Here is a 23024-nt window from a genome sequence, read left to right on the forward strand (position 1 = left end):
AAAAGGCATGTCAAGGTCTCAGATGTCATTCCAGTACTCCATTCATCATTCTGAGCTCCCTCCCACTCAAATGGAGGCTCTGATTTTTTTTTGAACGTAGCTTTGTTTTCTCTTGTATATATATTTTAAAGTTTAGGGATTGAATGTGACCTGGTGTAGACCAGCATAACTCCATCAACGTCAATTTGAAGGAAGACACTTTACCCAGCCTAGGTTAGAGAAAACCTTGTGTGGAGTGTATCTTTCTGTGCATACTCCGCACCTCCACCCCCAACTGTGTGAATCAAATCAGACTTACCAAGTTCACCAAGACGAATAACCATATGGAGTTAAGAACAAACTATTGGAACATCTAATTTCAGTAAAAAGTTATTACTACTGTACTATAATAATACAGTACGTCTCTTTGGCCGTATAAAGTGTTTGTGAAGTGCTTTCAAATTATAAGTAGTAATAACTTTTTACTGCAATTAGATGTTCAAATACTCACTTTAAAAATGCATGTCAAGGTCTCAGATGTCATTCCAGTACTCCGTTCATCATTCTGAGCCCCCTCCCCCTCAAATGGAGGATCTTTGATTTTTTTGAATGTAGCTTTGTTTTCTCTTGTTTGAAGGAAAGCACTCTACCCAACCCAGGTTAGAGAAAATCTTGTGTGGAGTGTATCTTTCTGTGCATACACTGCACCTCCACCCCCAACTGTGTGAGTGAAATCAGACTTACCAAGTTCAACAAGACGAATAACGCTAGATAAGTGATCTGAAAAGTTCTAAGTTGCAGGTGCTTTCATATGATTTAGAAAGGACGTGAGATGACCTTTTCTTCTGATGAGGACCTTATTAGCTACGAAACCAATCTTGTTGCATTCATAACAACTTCCGTGGATGTAAATGTTTTCCTCATTGTTTGTGATTATTAGTGTAAAGCTACAATTAATGAAATTTTAATACAAAAATTAAGAGGCTGTATATCATGGCCTGAGTAGGGAGGGACATGAGAGACCTTGCCATGTATGTTTTGAGGTGACTCAAGCACTCAGGACTGGGCGTCTAACACAAAGAGGACACCCTCAATATTATAATAATAAAACACTTTGCACTTATAAAAGCATAATGAGTGTTTTTGCAATGCCTTGAAATTCATAGTCCCAAGGAAGCCTCACACGTAGCATAACTGTTGTTATCCCTGTTTTATATGCAGAGACACAGAAGAACATTGAGGTGAAGATTATACACTGAATCCACTTAAAGAATTACACACAAAATGCCCATTAATTCCAAGATATGCTATAAAATAAAGCCTAACTATAACCTCAGCAAATTGACTGGTGCATGGAAAAGTTCTATTATCCCGTTGATGGAAGAGATGGAAAAATACCTTTTGGAAAATATAGGCTTTGAAAGTTTACTTTCATTGGTCACTGTGCTTTTTCTGTCCTCTACTCATTGCTGTGTGTTGCAAGTTGACTTCCGTTGCAGAAAGATGTCTTGCTCTAGAAACCCATGACGGGTGGTACCATGTGGGGTGACAGGCCCTCAGTCAGTTGCTACGCGCTGCAATGAGCCATGGATTAGGCCGTACCAAGACTGCAGAGTGTTTATCTACCCACCACTGGCTGCTGTGACTAACTTGGGACCAATTGTCAGCTCTTTTCCTCAGGAGTGAGGAGTTTTAAGATGAAAGAGAGGTCCAGAGTGTATTGTGCATGTCCTACCATATGGAGTTTAGAACAAACTAATCATCAAAAACACAGAGGAAAAAAATACATCAATTGAAGGGGTTACACACAGTTTGTTTCATAACTAATTAGATTTACAGGAACAAAGGACCTCTCTAGTCCTCTACAAAACTGTATAAAAACACTCATGACTCAGAAGTCTTCAAACCACCTTTTTAACTTATTCTCTTCCATGAATTGGGTAAGTCCTATTCGATTCATTCTCTCTTTAATCTTTGAGATGATGTGTTAGCATGTCAGTGATAGTTTTAATTTAGGACTGAATCTTGCACATACACTCCGTGATTCTTAACAGCGTTAAGGGTTTTGTTTGGTTCTTTCTCAATATCTTTTAGTCCATTATAAAGTTGCAGGAATTTTTTTCTTCGGTTTAGAAGCTAAGGCTCGAATTTTCAGAACAAGACATGCATTTGTAACACTAGATCTTATTGATTTCAGTTAGAACTTGGGCTTTCAAATCCCATAGGTAGCTCTGAAAATTCTCACCCCCAATTTTTAATTTAGGTTTTAGGAAGAAATTCCCTAAGTTTACTCCATAAATGACAAATTAATTGTTCTTGTTCCTTGTGAAGCAGTTGGTAAGTGACACATCTGTTCCAGCATGCCAATTGCTACATTTTAAGGTGCAGAGGTAAGTATAGCTTCAGCTCCTGATCTCGTCTAACTTAGTGTAGCTCCAGTGAAGTCAGTGGAAAGTGCAGATTTGCACCAGCAGAGGAAGTGATGTTTAGTGTTTTGTTTTTATTTTTCAAAAGCCAAACACTTTCCTTTATCCATCAGCAAGTACTCATGACACACTAAGTTTACAAACCAAAGTACCACATTCTGATACTGGACTGTTCTTGTTTGTATGTAGAGGTTATAGGCTAACAAAGAAATTAGCATTATTTATTGTATTCCAACCATTTTCTGTGTTATAATTTTTAATTTACTGAAAATCCAAAGTATTAAGGACACAAATTTTATATATTTATACCACATAGACACAGGATTTTTTCGGACAAAGACAGTAACAAAGATTCAATAGAGCTGGTTAGGGTGGTGACTAAGGGTAAGTAGAGCAAGAAGACTAAAAGCAGAATACAGGACCAGAGTTGGAGACATGAAGAGAGGGGCTAGGTCTGTCTTTGTTACTCTCTCTCGCTCTCTCTCTTTAGGTCTCTACATGACCTCAATTGTGTTTTGCCTTAGTTGAGACTGACCAAGGGGAAGCAAGTAATTAAAAATGGTTGCAAACAGGACTTGTTCGTCAAATTCTACAGCTGCAATAAAGAAGGCAATTGTGTGAGAAATACATCACTTTGGAGCTGGTGATAGGATATGGCCCTTCATGAAACCATGGATATATAGTCTTTCTTTACTTTTCTTTTGAAAATTTTCTACTCTCCTTTATTTCAAATTCAAATACAGAATGTATTATACTATTGGTCTTCTAGTTAAAATTTCTCCTCCATTCGTGATCTTTTCATATCATGAAAGGCTTCCACATCACTTGGCCAAAAGTGTCTCCCAGTTTTGGACACCTCCAGTGTTGCTGTACAACTCAATAAAGCTCGCGGCCTGTTATCAAGAAATATTGAGCATGGAAAGTTCCCGTTAGCTTCAATAGGAGTTTTCAGTACTCAGCAGTCCAGAAAAATGGGCCTGGAGCCTCTCCTGTCAGGCATCTAAACTTAATGGCTCGTTTGGAAAGACATTTTCTTAGATGTTTCCAGAACTAAGACCGTTGTTATATTTGCTGATTTAGCCCAGGTCCAATTGTGTTACAGCTTGAGTTGACCATGAAACGCTATCACTGGAATTCAAATGATCAGAGTTTGCTAGGCCTTCCAATTTAACAATAAATAAAGAAAAATTAAGTAGATATTTTAGAGAGGAAGACTGGCAATATTAGGGCATTTGTTCTCAATGAAGTTTGTGATTTGCCAGTGAAAGACTCATTCCTTAATGGGAAAAGTTTCTTCCTCAGCAGTTCAGGACTTTTTAAATTGGTATTGATCCTCAAGTATCTCAAAGGAGAGACATGAGTTGGGACATGTCTCTTGGTGATGTGGACAGAATGGTGCTTGCAGAAAATAGAGGAAATGAGGAAAAGAGGAAATAGAGACTGAGATGGATTTACAGCATTTGTTCTAGTTTCAAGGATATAAACTCTTGTGCTTCAGGGTATCATCCAATAATGAAGGTTAGATCTGATTGATGAGGGATAGTGAAAAACTTCCTTTATGGACAAGTGACCTTATACCTCAGTTCTCCTGGGTTACTTGCAACTCGCAGTAAAGCCTCTGGTACTGACTGCTAATGGAGAGAGCCCTGATCATCTATAGCAATGTCTATGTTCTCCTGTTCCAAAGAGGAGTCCATAGGTATGGTGTGATATTGAAGGGTAGAGCTGTATTGCCCTTAAATAAAACCTGTGCCAGATGGATATATCTCCCCTCACCAGCTAAATATTATGACATGTTCTTGGAAGAGACAGGCTGATCTGGATAATTTTTTCCTTTTGTGTTATCCAATCAAAAATTTGATTATTGGAAAATATTCATCTTCTGGGAGCTGAAGGGCACAAAAATGTTGATGACATGTGTAGATAAAAATGTATTTTTTAATTTGCAGTTCCTGCAATATCATGCTATCGTAAACCCCGGGGATGTTATATAAGAATGGTAATATGGAGTGTTGTGAGGAACAGCAACCTCAAAAGCCATTAGATTCTTGTACTAAATTAATGCTCTGTGCATTAATTCATATCACACATGAGGTTCCTGACTGCTGCAGATTCCTTTGGTGTCGTCTAATTTGTTTTATTGGCTGAACAAATTCAGTCAGGTGTGTTTGCAACATCCTTGTGAAATCCTCTATTGGTCTTGTCATTTCACCAAGGAGTGGAGATTGCTGCTGACCAGCTGATGAACACATCAAGGCAAAGAATGAGAAGATCAATTTAATTGACTTTTAATGGTGCAACGATGGATGGGAAATAAAACACAGCATAATAGAGGCAGCATAATAGAGGCAGCATAATAGAGGCAGTTTGTCCATTACATATCTGACATAGCATAATGCAAAGTGAGATGCTTATGGTACATATTGGTGGAAAGGATAGAACTGTGGTCCCCAACCTTTTTCGTCTGGCGGGTGCCAGACGACGAGCCATGGAGGACCGGGGCGGCGGATGAGCATCCGCCGAAATGCTGCTGACAAGCAGCATCATCCAGAGGCATCGCCGCCGAAATGCCCCGCCTCTCCATGGGGTTCTGCTGCAGCCTTCAACATAAGCCGCTCCACTCCACTAGCCACTCCACTCTGCTCCACTCCTCCAGCTGTCCCGTGAGCCACTCCAGCCGTCCCGCAAACTGCTCAGCTCCGCTCACCGTCCCATGGGCCATGCCAAACGTCTTGCAAACTCCTCTGCCAGCCGCTTAGCAATAAATCTTCAGGCTCCGCCACTAGTTAACACATCTCAGTGTTTTCAGCTTGAAGTAGGGGAGCCCCAGTGCTGGAGCACCATTGGCCCAAAGTGAATTCAGCATATCAGCCTATAACTAGACTCTTAATGGAATCAAAATTAGCTCTGCTATTCAACAATGAAGAGAGAAGATGGTGCAATTGGGGTTTCAGGCCCTCAAAAGACACCCATACCACCAAGTACTAATACCTGTCCCTAGCCTCTCTCAATCCACTGGGTTTTGGAACCCATGTCCCTTGTCTAGCGAGTGCTACTTAGGTGATGGTGAGAACCTGTGTCATAAAACAGTTTCATTGTCCTTGATTCACATAATCAGGGTAACAACACTTTATTCCTCCTGCCCCAATAACAGAGAAACTGGGGATCCCACAGCAGCCAAAGTGACCATTTTGGGCTGCCGTGGGCTCATGCTAGGTGGGGTGGGTGTGCCTATGCAAACAAGATCAGCCCCTGAAGTTGTTTTCCACATTCGCCATAGTTCACCACCAGATGTCAGGGTAGAGCTCATCCTGACTCTGCTTACATCCATATACAAGGGAAACAAAGCTACTTTGGAAGAAAATCAAAGAGCTCCAATTTGGTGGCTCAGAAACATGAACTGAGTACTAGAATGACATCTGAGACCTTGACATGCAGTTTTAAAGTGAAACTAATCTTTACTTTTGGAACATCTAATCCCAGTAAAAAGTTATTACTACTATAATAATACATCTCTTTGGACGTATAAAGCTTAATGAGTGTTTGTGAAGTGCTTTGAAATGCTTACATCAGAGTACGCTTCAGACCATCCACCATGAAAGTTATAATTATATCTGTTTGATACAGAGGTATATTAAGGTCAAGGTCAGACAGGGAGTGATTGGCAGAGTCAGAAAAAATCCGCAGTAGTTGGCAGTACTCATTCCAAACACTAACTTCAATCTCCTGAACCATTCATAGCTTCCAAATACATCACTAACCTGAGTATAACTCTTTGAAAGGCTCATTCTGGATTTTTTTTATTTTGTTTTGATAATTGTTTAGAATTAGTGCCACAAGTGGAGGTCCAATCTTAGGTTAGTTTTGAATCCCCGTAAAGTGAACTTCTTCCCTTGGCAGATGGCCATCACAAAGGCCTATGCTCCACTACCGTCCCTGCTAAGACCTAGTTCGAAAGTTTCAAGATGGACTAAAGTTGTCCATAGACATCGTACTATCTCCCTGACAAAGGGGGAATTTCAGACAAAGTCCCGACAAGAAACATACTGAGGCAATGGAATGATTCCCATTGATTGCAAAGGGAATTGAATCTGACCCATTGGGGATGGAGGTGGTGAGAATGCAGAAAAATGGCTCCCTTCTTCCTACTGGGTACAAAATGCACTGCCCAATGCCCCTAACTACAACCAGCATGAATTGAAAGGACCAAACTGGATTCCTCTTCATGGCAGCCAGTTGTACTATTGATACAGCTCTGAATCACCTTGACATGCATTCTCATTGCAGCTCCAAGGAAGTCAGAGGAATGACACAAGGAATGCAGTTGGCTCATTTAATTTTTAGATGAAAGAAAGCTGAAAAATGGAACGTCACACCCTTTGAGGCTGAGATCCCAAACCCTGAGGAAAACAGCTCCATCAAAACAAGGATTTAGCAAGGCAGTCAAGTTTGTTTGGTAACTAATTAGGACCTCCTCCATAAAAGGCATCGCAGATCCTCCAGGCAGTCCAACAAACTGTATAAAAGCGCTCACAATTCAGGGCTCTTCTCCAGACTTCATCTCCTTGTTGAACTGGGTACGACCAATTTGATTCCATCTCTTTCTAACCATAGAGATGTGTCAGTAGGTTCCATTTTCATTTAAGACTAAATCTTACACAAACGTTCTTTGATATTTATCAGGGATGAGAGAGTTTATTCATAATTATCTTGTGCACTTATTCATTTGCAGGTGCTGATGGATTCACAATCTTAAGCTAAAGGGGGGATATAAGGATCAGCATATGTAATTGGGAAACATCAGGGCTGGTGCAACCCATTAGGTAGGGGGGTGGCATTTCAGGGCGGGACCTTCCGCTGCCTAGGGTGGCAGAAAAGCTGGCGGCGCTCCTGGGAAACATATTTCATAATAATTGGAAATAGAATTAGGGTATAATTTTAGAAAGTCCCTTATCAATTTTTCAGTTAGCTGTCTTAGGAGCAAACTTTCCCTGCTTAGTCCACACAGGGCAAATTCAGTAGTCTTCTACTTTACTGTGAAGCACCTCTTACTCTTCACTATTGGAGACAGGAGAATGGAGGAAGCTGACACTTAGTGCGATCCAGTCTATCAATTCCTACATGTTTATGAACAGAAATACTCATTTGAGATGCTTCTCCTCAGATTGTGTAATTTAGTGTTGCTCCATGGAAGTCAGTGGACCCGAATCAATTTGTCTCAGCTGAGGATTTTTTCCTTAGTGATTCATTTGGAGAAAATAAAAGTTTGTTCATTCATCAGCAAGTAATGGTGATTCCAAAGGTTTGGAAAACCAAAGAGCTACGCTATAACACTGGACAGAACTATTTGCCATACAGAGGTTAATTCCTCAAAGCAAAGGATGCGATTACTATTATCCCAGCCATGTTCTCGTTGAGAAATGTCTATAATGGACAAAGAATCCCAGCTGTCCATCAAAGAAATAGCTACACTTATTCAAGTCTGTGTTTTTCAGACAATGTCATTAAGAGGGTTTCAAAGGGACCGGTTGGGAGGGAAGTTTAGTGGGAGAGAACAAGAGGCGTAGAAAGCGGAAATAGGAACAAATAATAACCATGAACATAGGGACTAAGTCCACCCCTCCTCTCTCTCTCGTGCTGCACATAAACCTCATTATAATGGTAACCGACCTTTGAGAACTTACTTCCACTAACACTTGTACCTTCTCTTTACTCTATGCCCTGTTGTGTGTTTCAGGTTTACCTCCATCACAGTAAGATGTCTTGCTCCAGCCTGTGCTATCCAGAATGCGGGGTGGCCCGACCCAGTCCAGTTTCTGGCAGCTGCAACGAGCCATGCGTTAGGCAGTGCCCTGACTCTGAAGTCATCATCAGACCATCACCGGTTGTCGTAACCATCCCAGGACCAATTCTCAGCACTTTCCCTCAGCAAAGTAGAGTGGGAGCAATAGGAGCACCTGTGGTTGGACCCGGCTACGGGGATCATTCAGTTTGGGGGGACTGTACGGCTCTGGAAGCTGTTATGGAGGATTGTACAGTTATGGGAGCCTTTACGGTTATGGGGGATTGGGTGGTTACAGGGGGTGGTTATGGGGGATTAGGTCGTTATGGGGGATTATGTGATTACGGGGGATATGGCCATAGGTATCATGGTGGATACTGTGGGCCATGTTAATCTGAACAGGAATATCCATGGAATAAAGGAGAATAGGCCCTACATGTTCTGTCCTTTCCACCAATATGTACCTTAAGCATCTTGTGACAAACTGGGACTGTTCTTAATGTGGTCTTTGAATGCTGAGTGGGGAGTGTTGGCCTGGGAAGGCAGGGGAATTTGGCTAGGATGGTCTGCATTGGGGGATGGGAGACTGGCCTTGAGGAAGGATGCCTGAGCATGTAACCTGAGAACCCAGGAAGGGGTTAGAGGCCAGGTGACACCTTTGCCTGGGAAACTGAACAAAGGCTGGGGTAGGAGATGCTGGGGAGAGTGAGAGTTTCAGGAGCTGGCTGGTGTAAAGGAGGGGAACCCAGATGGGACTCTGACCGCCCAATGGGGCTGTGGTGCCTCTGGGACCCCAAGATGGACCTAATTTGGGGGGTCCTGTTGTCTGTGCCTGCAAGACCTGTCTTGGACTGTGTTCCTGTCATCTAAATAAACCTTCTGCTTTACTGGCTGGCTGAGAGTCATAGTGAATCGCAGGAACCCGGGGGTCTAGGGCCTTGTGTCCCCCCACACTCCGTGACACATCTCACTTTGAATTTTGCTACAACTGATATATAATGGAGAAGCTGCATAGTTCTCTGCCTTTGTTATGCTTTTTTTAATTTCCAACGAACTGGGACTTAAAATGGTTCTGCTCTTGTATTATTTCTTCCTGTAACTGTGTACTGCAAATTTCATTCGCATTAAAAACTATAATGCTTCATAATAGCAGTCTTCTGGTTCTCCTTGTTCCTCCCTTCTTGTTTAAAAATCATGGCAGATGAAATTCATTCCTGTGGAGAAGGCAGCACAAGGCACATCTCAAGTTACAACTTTGAAAGCCATGGAGTGAATCCAGCCCTTGAAGTGGTCTATAGCATTATGGAAGCCCTCCACACAGAGCAGGAGTTGTTTCTTGCATTACCCGGTTTAGCAAAAAGTATTTTCCTGAAAAGATTTATACAGATTGTCACTTTAAGAATGTACAATTTCCTTTGGTTTCAAGAAGAACGATCAGATGGTTCATGGTTCATAACAGGGTTAAAAAAATACTAGATAAATTCATGGAGGATCGGTCCATCAATGGGTATGAGCCAGGATGGACAGGCATGGTGTCCCTAGCCTCTGTTTGCCAGAAGCTGGGAATGAGTCACAGGGTGTCATAACTATAAAGGGAAGGGTAACAGCCCTCCTGTGTACAATACTATAAAATCCCTCCTGGCCAGAAACACCAAAATCCTTTTACCTGTAAAGGGTTAAGAAGCTCAGGTAACCTGGCTGTCACCTGACCCAAAGGACCAATAAGGGGAAAGATACTTTCAAATCTTGGTGGGGGGAAGGCTTTTGTTTGTGTGCTCTTTGTTTTGGGGGTTATTCGCTCTTGGGACTAAGAGGGACCAGACATCAATCCATGCTCTCCAAATCTTTCTGAACAAGTCTCTCATATTTCAAACTTGTAAGTAACATCCAGGCAAGGTGTGTTAGTTTTATCTTTGTTCCCTCAACTTGTAAATGTTCCTTTTGCTAGAGGGTTTACCTCTGTTTTCTGTAACTTTAAACCTAAGGCTAGAGGGGGTTCCTCTGGGCTCTTTGAATCTGATTACCCTGTAAAGTTATTTTCCATCCTGATTTTACAGAGATAATTTTAACCTTTCTTTCTTTAATTAAAAGCCTTCTTTTTAAGAATCTAATTGATTTTTCCTTATTTTAAAATCCAAGGGGGTTGGATCTGGACTCACCAGAAATTGGTGGGGGGTGGGGAAAGGAGGGGGAATGGTTAATTTCTCCTTGTTTTAAGATCCAAGGGTTTGGATTGGTGTTCACCAGGAAATTGGTGGAGAAGTCTCTCACGGCTACCCAGGGAAGGGTTATAGTACGTGGGAGGGAGATATTCTGGGGGGAGGTAGACAGAGTTTCCCAAATAACTCATAAATAATTTGGGTGGTGGCAGCAAAACAAAATCTAAGCCGGTAGTTAAGCTTAGAGGTTCTCATGCAGGTCCTCACATCTGTACCCTAGAGTTCAGAGTGGGGAAGGAGCCTTGACACAGGGGATGGATCACTCGGTGATTCCCTGTTCTGTTCATTCACTCTGGGGCACCTGGCACTGGCCAGGGCCAGCTCCAGCTTTTTGGCTGCCCCAAGCGGCAGAAAAAAAAAAGAAAAGAAAAAGCCGATCGGTGGCACTTTGGTGGCAGCTCAATCGCGCTGCTTCAGTCTTTGGCGGCAGCAATTCGGAGGTGGGTCCTTTGCTCCCTCTCTTCCTCTTCGGCAGCACTTCAGCAACAGCTCAAAGAGGAGGAGAGGGACCTGGACTTGCCGGACATGCTGCCCCAATCACGAACGCACTGCCGCCCCTTTCCATTGGCCGCCCCAGGCACCTGCTTCCTTCGCTGGTGCCTGGAGCCGGCCCTGTCACTGGCCACCGTCGGAAGAAAGGATACTGGGCTAGACAGACCTTTAGTCTGACCCAGTAGGGCCATTCTTACGTTTTTATGGTAAGCATCTGTGTGAGTCATTGCATGATAACAGCCCAGTTTTTCATAATGAAAAGAAAATTGGCCAGAAAATTGCTTGGTTAATACAGGGTTGACTCTTGCCCCACCCCCTGGAATGGGTAAAGGAACTTTCAAGATAGGCTGCCTTCGCTTCTAAACCACTTTGAAAGTTCAGCTGTTCACTAGAAAGCTCTTCTCAACCTAACTCCACAAGTAACCTCACTGTTCTATGGAGCTTGCCTTCCTCAGGCTCTCGGCGTTTGAGCTGTAATCATTCATACAGACAAACACTGGGAAAATTTTATTAACCTGGCCATTTGAGATAGGTGCATTATCTTTAGGCCTTTGACCAAACAAGTCCCTGTTTCCATCGCTATCGCTACTCCAGGTGAAAAGGATGAATGTTCAAAGCAATGTATCTCTGGCATGTCAATTTGCGATCATTTTGAATAATAAACTCTCAAACAGAAACTCTGCTGAAACTTAATTATGGAGTCAGCAGCCCTCTTTCAGAATAATTCTCCCTTTTCCAGGACATTCATCTCTTTTCCTCTGCTGGGACCTCCAGTGACATGCTCTACTTAGCATCCATCTAGAAAGCAGTCTTTTATAACAACCTATTTGGGGTGTAACCAAGTCTGCTTCTTGACACCAAATCTGCACTCACGTTGCCATGCTGGAGCTGAGCTGACAAGATCTAAAGCAATGGGCAAAGGGGCAGAAATAGTTCAGCTTCATATTGAGATTTTGAATTTCAGTGCTCCATTAAAACTCAATTAAATTCATCTTCTTCTCATTCTTGGCCTTGATGTGTTCATCAGCTGGACAGCAGCGATCTCCACTCCTCGGTAAAATGGCTAGACCAATAGTTGATTTCATAGGGATGTTGCAAACACGCCTGAGAGAGTCCATTTTGCTTATATAAACAAATTAGACTAAAGACATCTGGAGCAGTTAGAAATCTCATGTGTGATATGAATTAATGCACAGACCATTAATTCAGTATAAGAATCTAATGGTTTTCGAGGTAGCGGCTGCTCAGTGCATTCCACAGTGCCACTCTTAGATAATGTCCGCTGGATGTATCAATACATTATTCTTCCAAATTTTTGTGGCTCTCAGTTATCAGAAGATGAACATTTTCCACTAATCAAATTTTTGATTTGATGACACAAAAGGAAAAATTATCCAGATCATCCTGGCTCTTCAAGAACATTCCATAATACTCACATAGTGAGGGGAGATTTAGCCATCTGGCAACAGGTTTTATTGAAGAGCAATACAACCCTACTCTTCAATATCAGACCACAATGATGGACTCCTCCTTGGAATGGAAGAACACAGGCATTGCTCCAGCAGATCAGGTGATTGGTCTTTTTGAAATCGAAGGAAATATTTACATTCTTAAATTGAAAATATGTGTAAGTGTTAGCAGTAAAAGACTTTTTGCTAAACAGATAATGCAAGGAAGAACTCCACCCCTGTGCAGAGGGCCTCCATAATGCTATGAACCACTTAAAGTGCTTTATTCTCCTATCACTCTATGCCTTCAGAAGTTGCGACTTGAGAAGTGCCTGGTGCTGCCTGCTCGAAAGGGATGAATTTCATCCAGCACAATTTTTAAACAAGGAGGGAGGAACAAGGAAATCCAGAAGACTAATATTATAATGCAGCATAGATTTTAATGAGAATGACATTTGCAATACACAGTTACAGAAAGAAATAAAACAGAGCAGAAAGGAGGTATTTCAAGTATTTCCAGACGGGCTGCAATCACCCGCTTCCTTGGGATGCATTTGAGGCAAGATGTTCTTTTTCCTTTGCTGCAGGTACAGAGTTGGACAAACAAATTAAAGTGATAATAAATACAACTGATGCCTGTCTTAAGGCCCCAGTTTCCTTCACACTGCGGGGTTAGTGCAAACAGCTTGAGTGCAATTCAGAATGAGTCCACATGTGACTAGGAGAATAAGCGCGTGGTTGGGAAAGCATTGGAGAAAGAGTTTATAAGCATAACATTAGCAGTCAGTCTATGAGACAAAGGGGCTGAAAAGACATAGTTTGCATTGAATTCAAGTGGAGCCATGCCTGCCCAGCACTTCTGAAATCTCTGTCTGAATCTCTAGCTTGTTGTTCATTTCCTGGTCTTTTCTTTTACCATTGATATTCCTGCAGGGTTTAACATGGTGTACAGCTTCCACTCAGGTACCTATGGCAAGATACCCCGGAACCGCATGCTCCCCCGTAACCGTAACCTCCCCCGTAACCTCCTCCGTAACCGCACAGTCCACCATAACGGCCCCCATAACCACTCAGTCCCCCGTAACCATAATGGCCCCCGTAACCACACAATCCCCCATAACCTCCCCCATAACCACTCAATCCCCCGTAACCATAATGGCCCCCGTAACCACACAATCCCCCATAACCTCCCCCATAACCACTCAATCCCCCATAACCATAATGGCCCCCGTAACCACCTAATCCCCCATAACCATACAATCCTCCGTAATGGCCTCCATAGCCATTCAATCCCCCCAAACCGAATGAGCCCCCGTAGCCTGCTCCGACCACAGGTGCTCCAACGGCTCCCACTTCACTCTGCTGAGGGAAATTGCTGAGAATTGGTCCTGGGATGGTTACAACAACCGGTGATGGTGTGATGATGACTTCAGAGTCAGGGCACTGCCTAACGCACGGCTCGTTGCAGCTGCCAGAAACTGGACTGGGTCGGGCCACCCCGCATTCTGGATAGCACAGGCTGGAGCAAGACATCTTTCTGTGATGGAGGTAAACCTGAAACACACAACAGGGAATAGAGTAAAGAAAAGGTACAAGTGTCACTGGAAAAAAGGATTCAAACCTCAGTTACTATAGTAGTGAGGTCTACGTGGGGCCCGAGAGAGAGAGGAGGAGTGCACTTAGACCCTATATTTGTGGCTATGTTTTTGTTCCTATTTCCTATTTCTATGCCTTTTATCCACTCCCACTAAACTTTACCTCCCAATTGTCCCCTTTGAAACCTTTTTTAATTTGAAGGATACCTGGTATGCTGTGTCCATTATAGACATTTCTCAAAGAGAACATGGCTGGGATAATGCTGATCTTTTCCTTTCCTTTGAGGATTCAACCTCTGCATGCAAACCCGTTGAGTCCAGTGTCAGAGTGTGGCTCTTTGGTTTTCTAAACCTTGGGAGTCACCAATACTTGCTAATGAAGGAACAGAAATTTTTCCTTTCTCCAAATAAATCACTAAGGACAAGGTCCTCAGACCTTGTATTCTGGTAAAATGGCTTCCATGGAGCGAGAATAAATTACACCATCTGAGGAAAGGCATCTTTAATGGGTATTTCTGTTCATAAGAATGTAGGAATTGCTAGACTGGCTCATGGCTCCAATAGTGAGGAGTAACAACTACTTCAGAATAAAGAAGACCCCTGAATTGCCTATTTATGGATGAAGGTGGCAAAGTTTCTTCCTAATCTATCCAAGCTAAAAATGGCTAAGGACTTTCTTATGTTACTTTAAAGATTTAAATACCCTAATTCTATATTCAGTTAATAGGAAATATGTTTCCCGATTGAATATGGTGCTCCTAAAAATCCCCAACTTTGGCTTCAAATAACTACACAAGATAATTATGGAACAACACTGTCATTCCTGATAAAAATCACAGAGATAACATGCAAGATTGAGTCTTAAATGAAAATGGACCCTACTGTGCTAGCTCTTGGGTTAGAAAGAGAGTGAGTTGAATTGGACTTACCCAGTTCACCGAGGGGATGAAGTCCAAAGAAGCCTTTAGAAGAGACCTGAGCCATGAATTCTTTTATACAGTTTCTAGGACTGCCTGGAGGATTTGTGATGCTTCTCTTACAGGATGTCCCAATTAGTTACCAAACAAACTTGATTGCCTCGCTAAATCCTCCTTTTGAACATGCTGTTTTCTCAGGGTTTGGGATTATTGGGATAATCCTAATAATGCATGTTGCAGTCTGCATTCGTTGTGTCATTCCACTGACTTTCTTGGTGGTGGAATGAGAATGCATGTCAAGGTGATTCAGGACTGCATCAGTAGCACAACTGGCTGTCATGAGCAGATATCCCCTTTCAGTTCATACAGGTCATTGTTAGGGGCACTGGACATTTCGTTATAAACTTGCTAGGAAGCAGAGAGCTATTTTTCTGCATTCTCACGACCTCCATCCCCATCTCAGATCCAATTCCCTTTGTAATCAATCGGAAATATTTCATTGCCTTCAGTCTCAAATTCACCCTTTGGCAGGGGGATAGAACAATTCCTATGGAAAACTTTAGTTCTACTTTAAACTTTCAACCTACATCTTAGCAAGGACTTAAGTATAGTATGAGCCTTTCTGATGACCCTCTGCCCAGGAGTGAATTTCACTCTACAGTGATTAAAATTTGACCTAGCATTGGACCTCCACTTGTGTCACCAATGCTGTCTCAAAGGGATGCCTAGAATTGATTTACTTATGGATCAAGGGAAGGGACGGTAGGGAGTGAAAGGAAGCAGTGCTCTTCTATAGAAAGGTTTTGAGTTAAACTGTGGAACTTGTACTCCCTCAGAAACCGTCTCTCTGTGACTGAGCTGACAAGAAACTGAGGTCTTGCAAGATAATGCAGCTGACTAAGCCTGGAAGAAGCCCAGGAGAGGTTGAAATCATGGATTCTTGGTAAAGGAGGAGAGTGCTGTGGGATGAGATATATTCCAGGCTAGCTTAGAGAGAATCTTGTGTGGAGTGCATCTATCTGAGCATACTCGGCACTTTCACCACAACTGCTCAGATGCAATGTACAGTGAAGTCAATGGGAAACATCAGCTACTGCATCTCCGTTCATGAGCATCCAAGGGAACTGGATCCTGTAAGAGAATTCAGCTTGTAAAGAAAAGGAAGAAGTACAAAACAGACGGAGTTGAGGAGTCCTTCTTCAGTGGTCAACTTTCTGTGAGAGGAGATTGGATTAATTCCAAGTCTGACCAACCTGGGGCATTCTGCAGAAAGCTCTTCAGCAGTCATTGTAATGTTCTGTAAAGTACGAAATACACCCCCAATGCCATTTCTTCTAACCTCAGATGTGTCAATGCCTTCCCTCAATTGACGTGTATGGAATTGTGCTGATGTACCCTGGCTCAGCATCTGCCCCTTAAGGTTTACAAAGGAATGTTTCTTAAAGAAAGGGAAATGAAAAGCACACTGAGGTGAAGGATACATTGGGAGCATATGGCAGAGTCTGAAATAAATCCCAATAATAGGCAACATGCTCACCGTGGCTTCTCTGTTATGCTGGACAGTTACCATTTTAGGCTTCCAAATATCCCATTGCAGCATCAGTGAAGTCGGTTGAATTCAATATGGAGAGTTTTATTCCTCTACAAGACATGAACAAGCTTGAAATGTACCCTCTTTGGACAATTATTATCCTCATGTATAAAGAAGGCTATGTTAAAGAGACGACTTACCCTGTACCTCATTTCACAAATCTGAAAGAATTCATTACCATTGGGTCACTTTGACCCGTGAGAGAGATGTGTTTCCAAGGACAGAAAAAGTAGCACACACGCTCAGTTGGCGACTTCGTCCCAATGGGTGACATGCCTTAAAGCAAGTTTTTGAAGCTTGAATTATACATTGGGATTTACAATGTTATCATATGCATGGAAAAGAAATTAACCGACTTGTAATTCCTTTGGAGAAATATTGTAATAATGTATAAAGGAGATACAGGTAAAGTGGACCAAAATTAGCCAGGTTTTTTATCGTTGATGCTTAGATCCAAGGATGCACACATTCTTTAACAAGACATATTGCAAACCTTATCTTCTAAAAGAGTGTAGCAGGGATGAAGCACGTGCTTAGCCTGTGGTGGGAGGAGTCAGAAGTATTGGGTTGTATTTCTGTTTCTGCAGCTCACACCCGTGCAACCTTCACCTCAATGAGCTTCTTTTTTCTATACTTATAAAACTGGGATAGTAAGGATGTTAAGACTGGAAATTGTTCAGCGTTCTTAGAACTCAAGATATCAAAGCATCTGAGAACACTCATTGGTGTTTCATAAATGCTTTTGTATTCTCAGAATATTATTAAATCATTTTGGGATTAGATGCCTCTGCATTGACTAATAGAATCACATAAAAAACTAGAGGTCAAGATCTCTCATCTCATTCTTTTAATAAGGACATGATTTAAAGCCACAGCATTTGGGGATGTTTCATTTTCATTCTAATGTAATTTTGCATTTGGTATTTTTAAATTATTTTTATAGGAAAAGGAAGGTGTTCTCTTGGTGTAAATCATCACAGTTACTTCAACTTCAAAGTGATTCAGGGCCTGAAAATCAAAGGAAGATATTTCTGCCTTCTTCTCCGGATACAGAAGGCACTCCTGGAGATACAGTTTAGGCTTAAAACACCATTCCAGTTCTTGCAGGATTGTTTTCTGCAACATGGCCTATAGCTGGTCAGATTTTATGTCATATCTCATCCCACAGCACTCTCCTCCTTTACCAAGACTCCATGATTTCAACCTCTCCTGGGCTTCTTCCAGGTTTCGTCAGCTGCATTATCTTGCAAGACCTCAGTTTCTTGTCAGCTCAGTCACAGAGAGACGGTTTCTGAGGGAGTACAACTTTCACAGCTTAACTCAAAACCTTTCTGTAGAAGAGCACTGCTTCCTTTCACTCCTTACCGTCGCTTCCCTTGACCCTTAAGTAAATCAACTCTAGGCATCCCTCTGAGACAGCATTGGTGACACAAGTGGAGGTCCAATGCTAGGTCAGATTTGAATAACTGTAGAGTGAAATTCACTCCCAGGCAGAGGGTCATCACAAAGGCTCGTACTATACTTAAGTCCTTGCTAAGATGTAGTTTGAAAATTTAAAGTAGAACTAAAGTTTTCCATAGGTATTGTTCTATCCCCCTGCCAAAGGGTGAATTTGAGACTCAAGGCCATTGGATCTGAGATAGGGATGGAGGTTGTGAGAATGCAGAAATATAGATCTTCTTTGGACTTCATCCCCTTGGTGAACTAGGTAAGTCCGATTCCATTCACTCTCTTTCTAACCCAAAGGCTGTCACAGTAGGGTCCATTTTTCATTTAAGACTCAATCTTGCACATTCTCTCTGTGATTTTTAACAGGGAATAGGGTGTTCTTCCATAATTATCTTGTGTCGTTATTTGAAGCCAAAGTTGGGGATTTTAGGAGCACCATATGCAACCGGGAAACATATTTCCTATTAACTGAATATAGAATTAGGGCATTTAATTCTTTAAAGTAACATTAGAAAGTCCCTTTGCCATTTTTAGCTTGGATAGATTAGGAAGAAACTTTGCCACCTTCGTCCATAAATGGGCAATTCAGGGGTTTTCTTTATTCTGAAGTAGCTGTTACTCCTCACTATTGGAGCCAGGAGAATTATTAAGGTGACAACTGGTGTGATCCAGTCTAGCAATTCCTACATTCTTATTGTGGAAGCAGAGAAAAGAACTGAGAGAAGGGAACTGCAATGCATGACGGTTCTTAACAAGAGTCAGGCTTCGTTAGCAAGAGACAGTCTTTGTTAGCAAGAGTCAAGCTAGCTGTGACCCTGATAACCCTGATAACGCGAGATTTATAGAAGTGAGGAATGTGTGAGGAGGGTGAGGAAGAACTGTGTAATAAGTCATCATGACCTGGTATGTATAGATATGGTGTAGGAGACCTTGTAAAGATAAGGTATAGAAAATATTGCATGTTGGCAGGAGTCAAAACAATTGAGAGATGTGATGTCAAAGAGACAAAATGCAGCTGTCTGTCCCTCATTATTTCTGTGAATGAAAGGTATAAAGGCTTGCATGTAATTAGTTGCCAGGGAGAGACCTGCTTAGCTCTCTCCTCTGCACATTGTGAGAGTTAATAAAGCTTCTGACTTGCTGTACCTAAACAAAAGAGTGAGAACTCAGTTTTTCTCCGACATTATGAAGAGAAATACCCATTGAAGATGCTTTTCCTCAGATGGCATAATTTATTGTTGCTCCATGGAAGCCATTTTACCAGAGTACAAGGTCTGAGGATCTTGTCCTTAATGATTTATTTGGAGAAAGGAAAAGTTTCTGTTCCTTCATTAGCAAGTATTGGTGACTCCCAAGGTTTAGAAAACCAAAGAGCCACACTCTGACACTGGACACAACGGGTTTGCATGCAGAGGTTGAATCCTCAAAGGAAAGGAAAAGATCAGCATTATCCCAGCCATGTTCTCTTTGAGAAATGTCTATAATGGACACAGCATACCAGGTATCCTTCAAAGAAATAATGACACTTATTCCAGGTGGTGACAGGTCATTCAGAGGGTTTCAAAGGGGACAATTGGGAGGTAGGTTTGGTGGGATTGGATAAGAGGCAAAGAAAAAGGAAATAGGAACAAAAACATAGCCACAAATATAGGGTCTAAGTCCTCTCCTCCTCTCTCTCTCGGGTCCCACCTAGACCTCACTATTATAGTAACTGAGGTTTGAGTTCTTTCTTCCACTGTCATTGGTACCTTTTCTTTACTCTAGTCCCTGTTGTGTGTTTCAGGTTTATCTCCATCACAGAAATATGTCTTGTTCCAGCCGGTGCTATCCAGAATGCGGGGTGGCCCGTACCAGTCCAGTTTCCGGCAGCTGCAACGAGCTGTGTGTTAGGCAGTGTCCTGACTCTGAAGTCATCATCAGACCATCACCGGTTGTCGTAACCATCCCAGGACAAATTCTTAGCAATTTCCCTTATGGAGGCCATTACGGAAGATTGTATGGTTATGGGGGATTAGGTGGTTACGGGGGCCATTATGGTTACGGGGGATTGTGTGGTTACGGGGGCCGTTATGGTTACGGGGGATTGAGTGGTTACGGGGGCCATTATGGTGGACTGTGTGATTAGGGGGGAAGTTACGGTTACGGGGGAGCATGCGGTTCTAAGGTATCTTGCCAATTGACAGACTTGTAATTCCTTTGGAGAGTGTTGTCCTCAAGTATAAAGAAGAAACAATTTATCGTGGATGCTTAGATCCAACGATGCACACACTATTTAACAAGAACTGTTACTAATGTTGTTTTGTAATAGAGTCTAACAGGCATGAACCTCGAGCTTGAACTGTGGTAGGGGAATCAGAACTATTGTGTGGTATTTTTGTTTCTCCACCTGACACCCGTGTGACCTTCACCTCCATCTGCCTATTGTTCTATGCTGATAAAACAAGGAGAGTAAGCATGTTAAGGCTGGAGGTTCTTCAGCATTCTCAGAACTCAAGATTTCAAAGCACCTCGTAAACATTCATTGGTGTTTCACACATAAAAAGGGTTATATTCTTAGAAGATTCATAAATTGTTCCTGGGATTAGACGCCTGTGCAATGAGTAATAGAGTCACTTAAAAAAAATAGAGGCCAAGGTCTCTCATGTCATTCCTTTAATGAGGTCACGATTCAAAGCCAAAGAATTTGGGGATATTTCATTTTCATTCTAATGTAATTTTACATTTGGTGTATTTATAGGAAAATGAAGGTGCTCTCTTCGTGTTAATCAGCACAGTTGCTTCAAATTGAAAGAAGATCAGGGTCTTAAAGTCAAAGGAAGACATTTCGGCCTTCTTTCCTGGATACAGAATGTACTCCTAGAGATATATTTTACACTTAAAACAACATTGTGGTTCTTGCAGGAATGGTTTATGCAACATAACCTATGGCTGGTCGGACTCTATGTCAAATCACAGCCAACAGCCCCTTTCCTCCTTCACCCATAATCCATGATTTCCATCTCTCCTGGGCTTCTGCCAGGCCTTAGTCAGACGCATTATCTTGCAAGACCTCAGTTTCTTGTCAGCTCAGTCATAGAGAGATGGTTTCTAACAGAGTACAAATTCAACCATTTAACTCAAAAGCTTTCTAGAAAAGAGCAGTGCTTCCTTTAACTCCCCACTATCCCTTCCATTGACCCATGAGCAAATCTGGTCCAGGCAACCCTTTGAGATAACATTGGTGACCCAAGTGGAGGTCCAATGTTAGATAATGGTTTAATCACTCTAAGGTGAAATTCACCTCTGAGCAGAGGGCCATCACAAAGGCCCACGCTCCACTGAAGTCCCTGCTAAGACATAGTTTGCTAGTTTAAAGTGGGGCTAAAGTTGTCCATAGGCATCGTACTATCCCTCTGCCAAAAGGTGAATGTGAGACTTAAGGTCACGACGGAAAAGACACTGAAGGCAATGGAATGATTCTGATTGTTTTCCGAGGGAATCAGATCTCACTCGTTGGGGATGGAGCTTTTTGGAAGGCAGAAAAATGGCTCTTTGCTTCCTAGCAAGTTTATAATGAGCTGTCCAATGCCCCTAACAATGACCCGCATGAACTGAAAGGACCAAAGTGGATTTCTGCTCATGACAGCCAGTTGTGCTCCTGATGCAATTCTAAATCACCTCAACATGCATTCTCAATGCACCACCAAGAAAGTCATTGGAATGATACTTGGAACGCAGATTGCAACATGCATGTCACTCCCTTTGAGGCTGAGAAGGCATGTAGTCTTACCACAAACCATATGATTGGTCCTTTTGAAATCAAAGGAAATATTTACATTCTTAAAGCGAAAATCTGTATAAGTCTTATCAGGAAAAGACTTTTTGCTAAACAGATAATGCAAGGAAGAACTCCACCCCCGTGCAGAGGGCCTGAATAATGCTATGAACCATTTTATGGGCTTTATTCTCCTATCACTACATGACTTCGAAAGTTGCAGCTTGAGAGGTGTCTGGTACTGCCGGCTCTACAGGGATGAATTTTCTCCAGCAAGATTTTTAAACTAGGAGGGAGGAACAAGGAAAACCAGATGACCGATATTATGATGCAGCATAGTTTTTAATATGAATGAAATTTGCAATACACAGTTAGAGAAAGAAATAATACAGAGCAGAAAGGATGCATTTCAAGTATTTCCAAAAGGGCTGGGACCGATCACCCGCTTCCTTGGGATGCATTTGAGGCAAGATGTTCTTTTCCCTTTGATGCAGATGCAAAGTTGGACAAACAAATTAAAGTGATAATAAAGACAACTGATGCCTGTGTTAAGGCCCCTGTTTCCTTCACACTGCGGGGTTAGTGCAAACAGCCTGAGTGTAATTTAGAATGAGTCCACGCGAGACTAAGAGAATAAGCGCGTGGTTGGGAAAGCATTGGCACAAAGTGTTTGCAGGCATAATATTAGCAATCGGTCTATGATCGAAACGGGCTGAGCAGACAAGTGGAGCCATGCCTGCCCAGCACTTCTGAAATCTCTGTCTCAATCTCTAGCTTGTTGTTCATTTCCTGGTCTTTTCCTTTACCATTGATATTCCTTCAGGGTTTAACATGGTGTACAGCTTCCACTCAGGTACCTATGGCAAGATACCCCGGAACCGCATGTTCCCCCATAACCGTAACCTCCCCCGTAACCTCCTCCGTAACCACACAGTCCACCATAACGGCCGCCGTAACCACTCAATCCCCCATAACCATAACGGCCCCCGTAACCACACAGTCCCCCGTAACCTCCCCCGTAACCACTCAATCCCCCGTAACCATAATGGCCCCCGTAACCACCTAATCCCCCATAACCATACAATCCTCCGTAATGGCCTCCATAGCCGTACAATCCCCCCAAACCGAATGAGCCCCCATAGCCGGCTCCGACCACAGGTGCTCCAACAGCTCCCACTTCACTTTGCTGAGGGAAATTGCTGAGAATTGGTCCTGGGATGGTTACAACAACCGGTGATGGTCTGATGATGACTTCAGAGTCAGGGCACTGCCTAACGCACGGCTCGTTGCAGCTGCCAGAAACTGGACTGGGACGGGCCACCCCGCATTCTGGATAGCACAGGCTGGAGCAAGACATCTTTCTGTGATGGAG

General features: G+C 42.5%; 2 protein-coding genes across 2 annotated transcripts; both read right to left on the bottom strand.

Moving 5' to 3' along the window:
* Positions 1-13174: 13174 nt before the first annotated feature.
* Positions 13175-13895, bottom strand: LOC101950717 (claw keratin-like). The gene has a single exon (XM_005280629.3). The coding sequence runs from the start codon at positions 13877-13879 to the stop codon at positions 13283-13285; it is 597 nt and encodes a 198-aa protein (XP_005280686.2). The 5' UTR covers positions 13880-13895; the 3' UTR covers positions 13175-13282.
* Positions 13896-22059: 8164 nt separating this feature from the next.
* Positions 22060-23024, bottom strand: LOC101950427 (claw keratin-like). The gene has a single exon (XM_005280628.5). The coding sequence runs from the start codon at positions 23007-23009 to the stop codon at positions 22479-22481; it is 531 nt and encodes a 176-aa protein (XP_005280685.2). The 5' UTR covers positions 23010-23024; the 3' UTR covers positions 22060-22478.

The sequence above is a fragment of the Chrysemys picta genome, chromosome 20 (assembly GCF_011386835.1).
Source record: "Chrysemys picta bellii isolate R12L10 chromosome 20, ASM1138683v2, whole genome shotgun sequence".
NCBI classification, from domain to species: domain Eukaryota; kingdom Metazoa; phylum Chordata; order Testudines; family Emydidae; genus Chrysemys; species Chrysemys picta.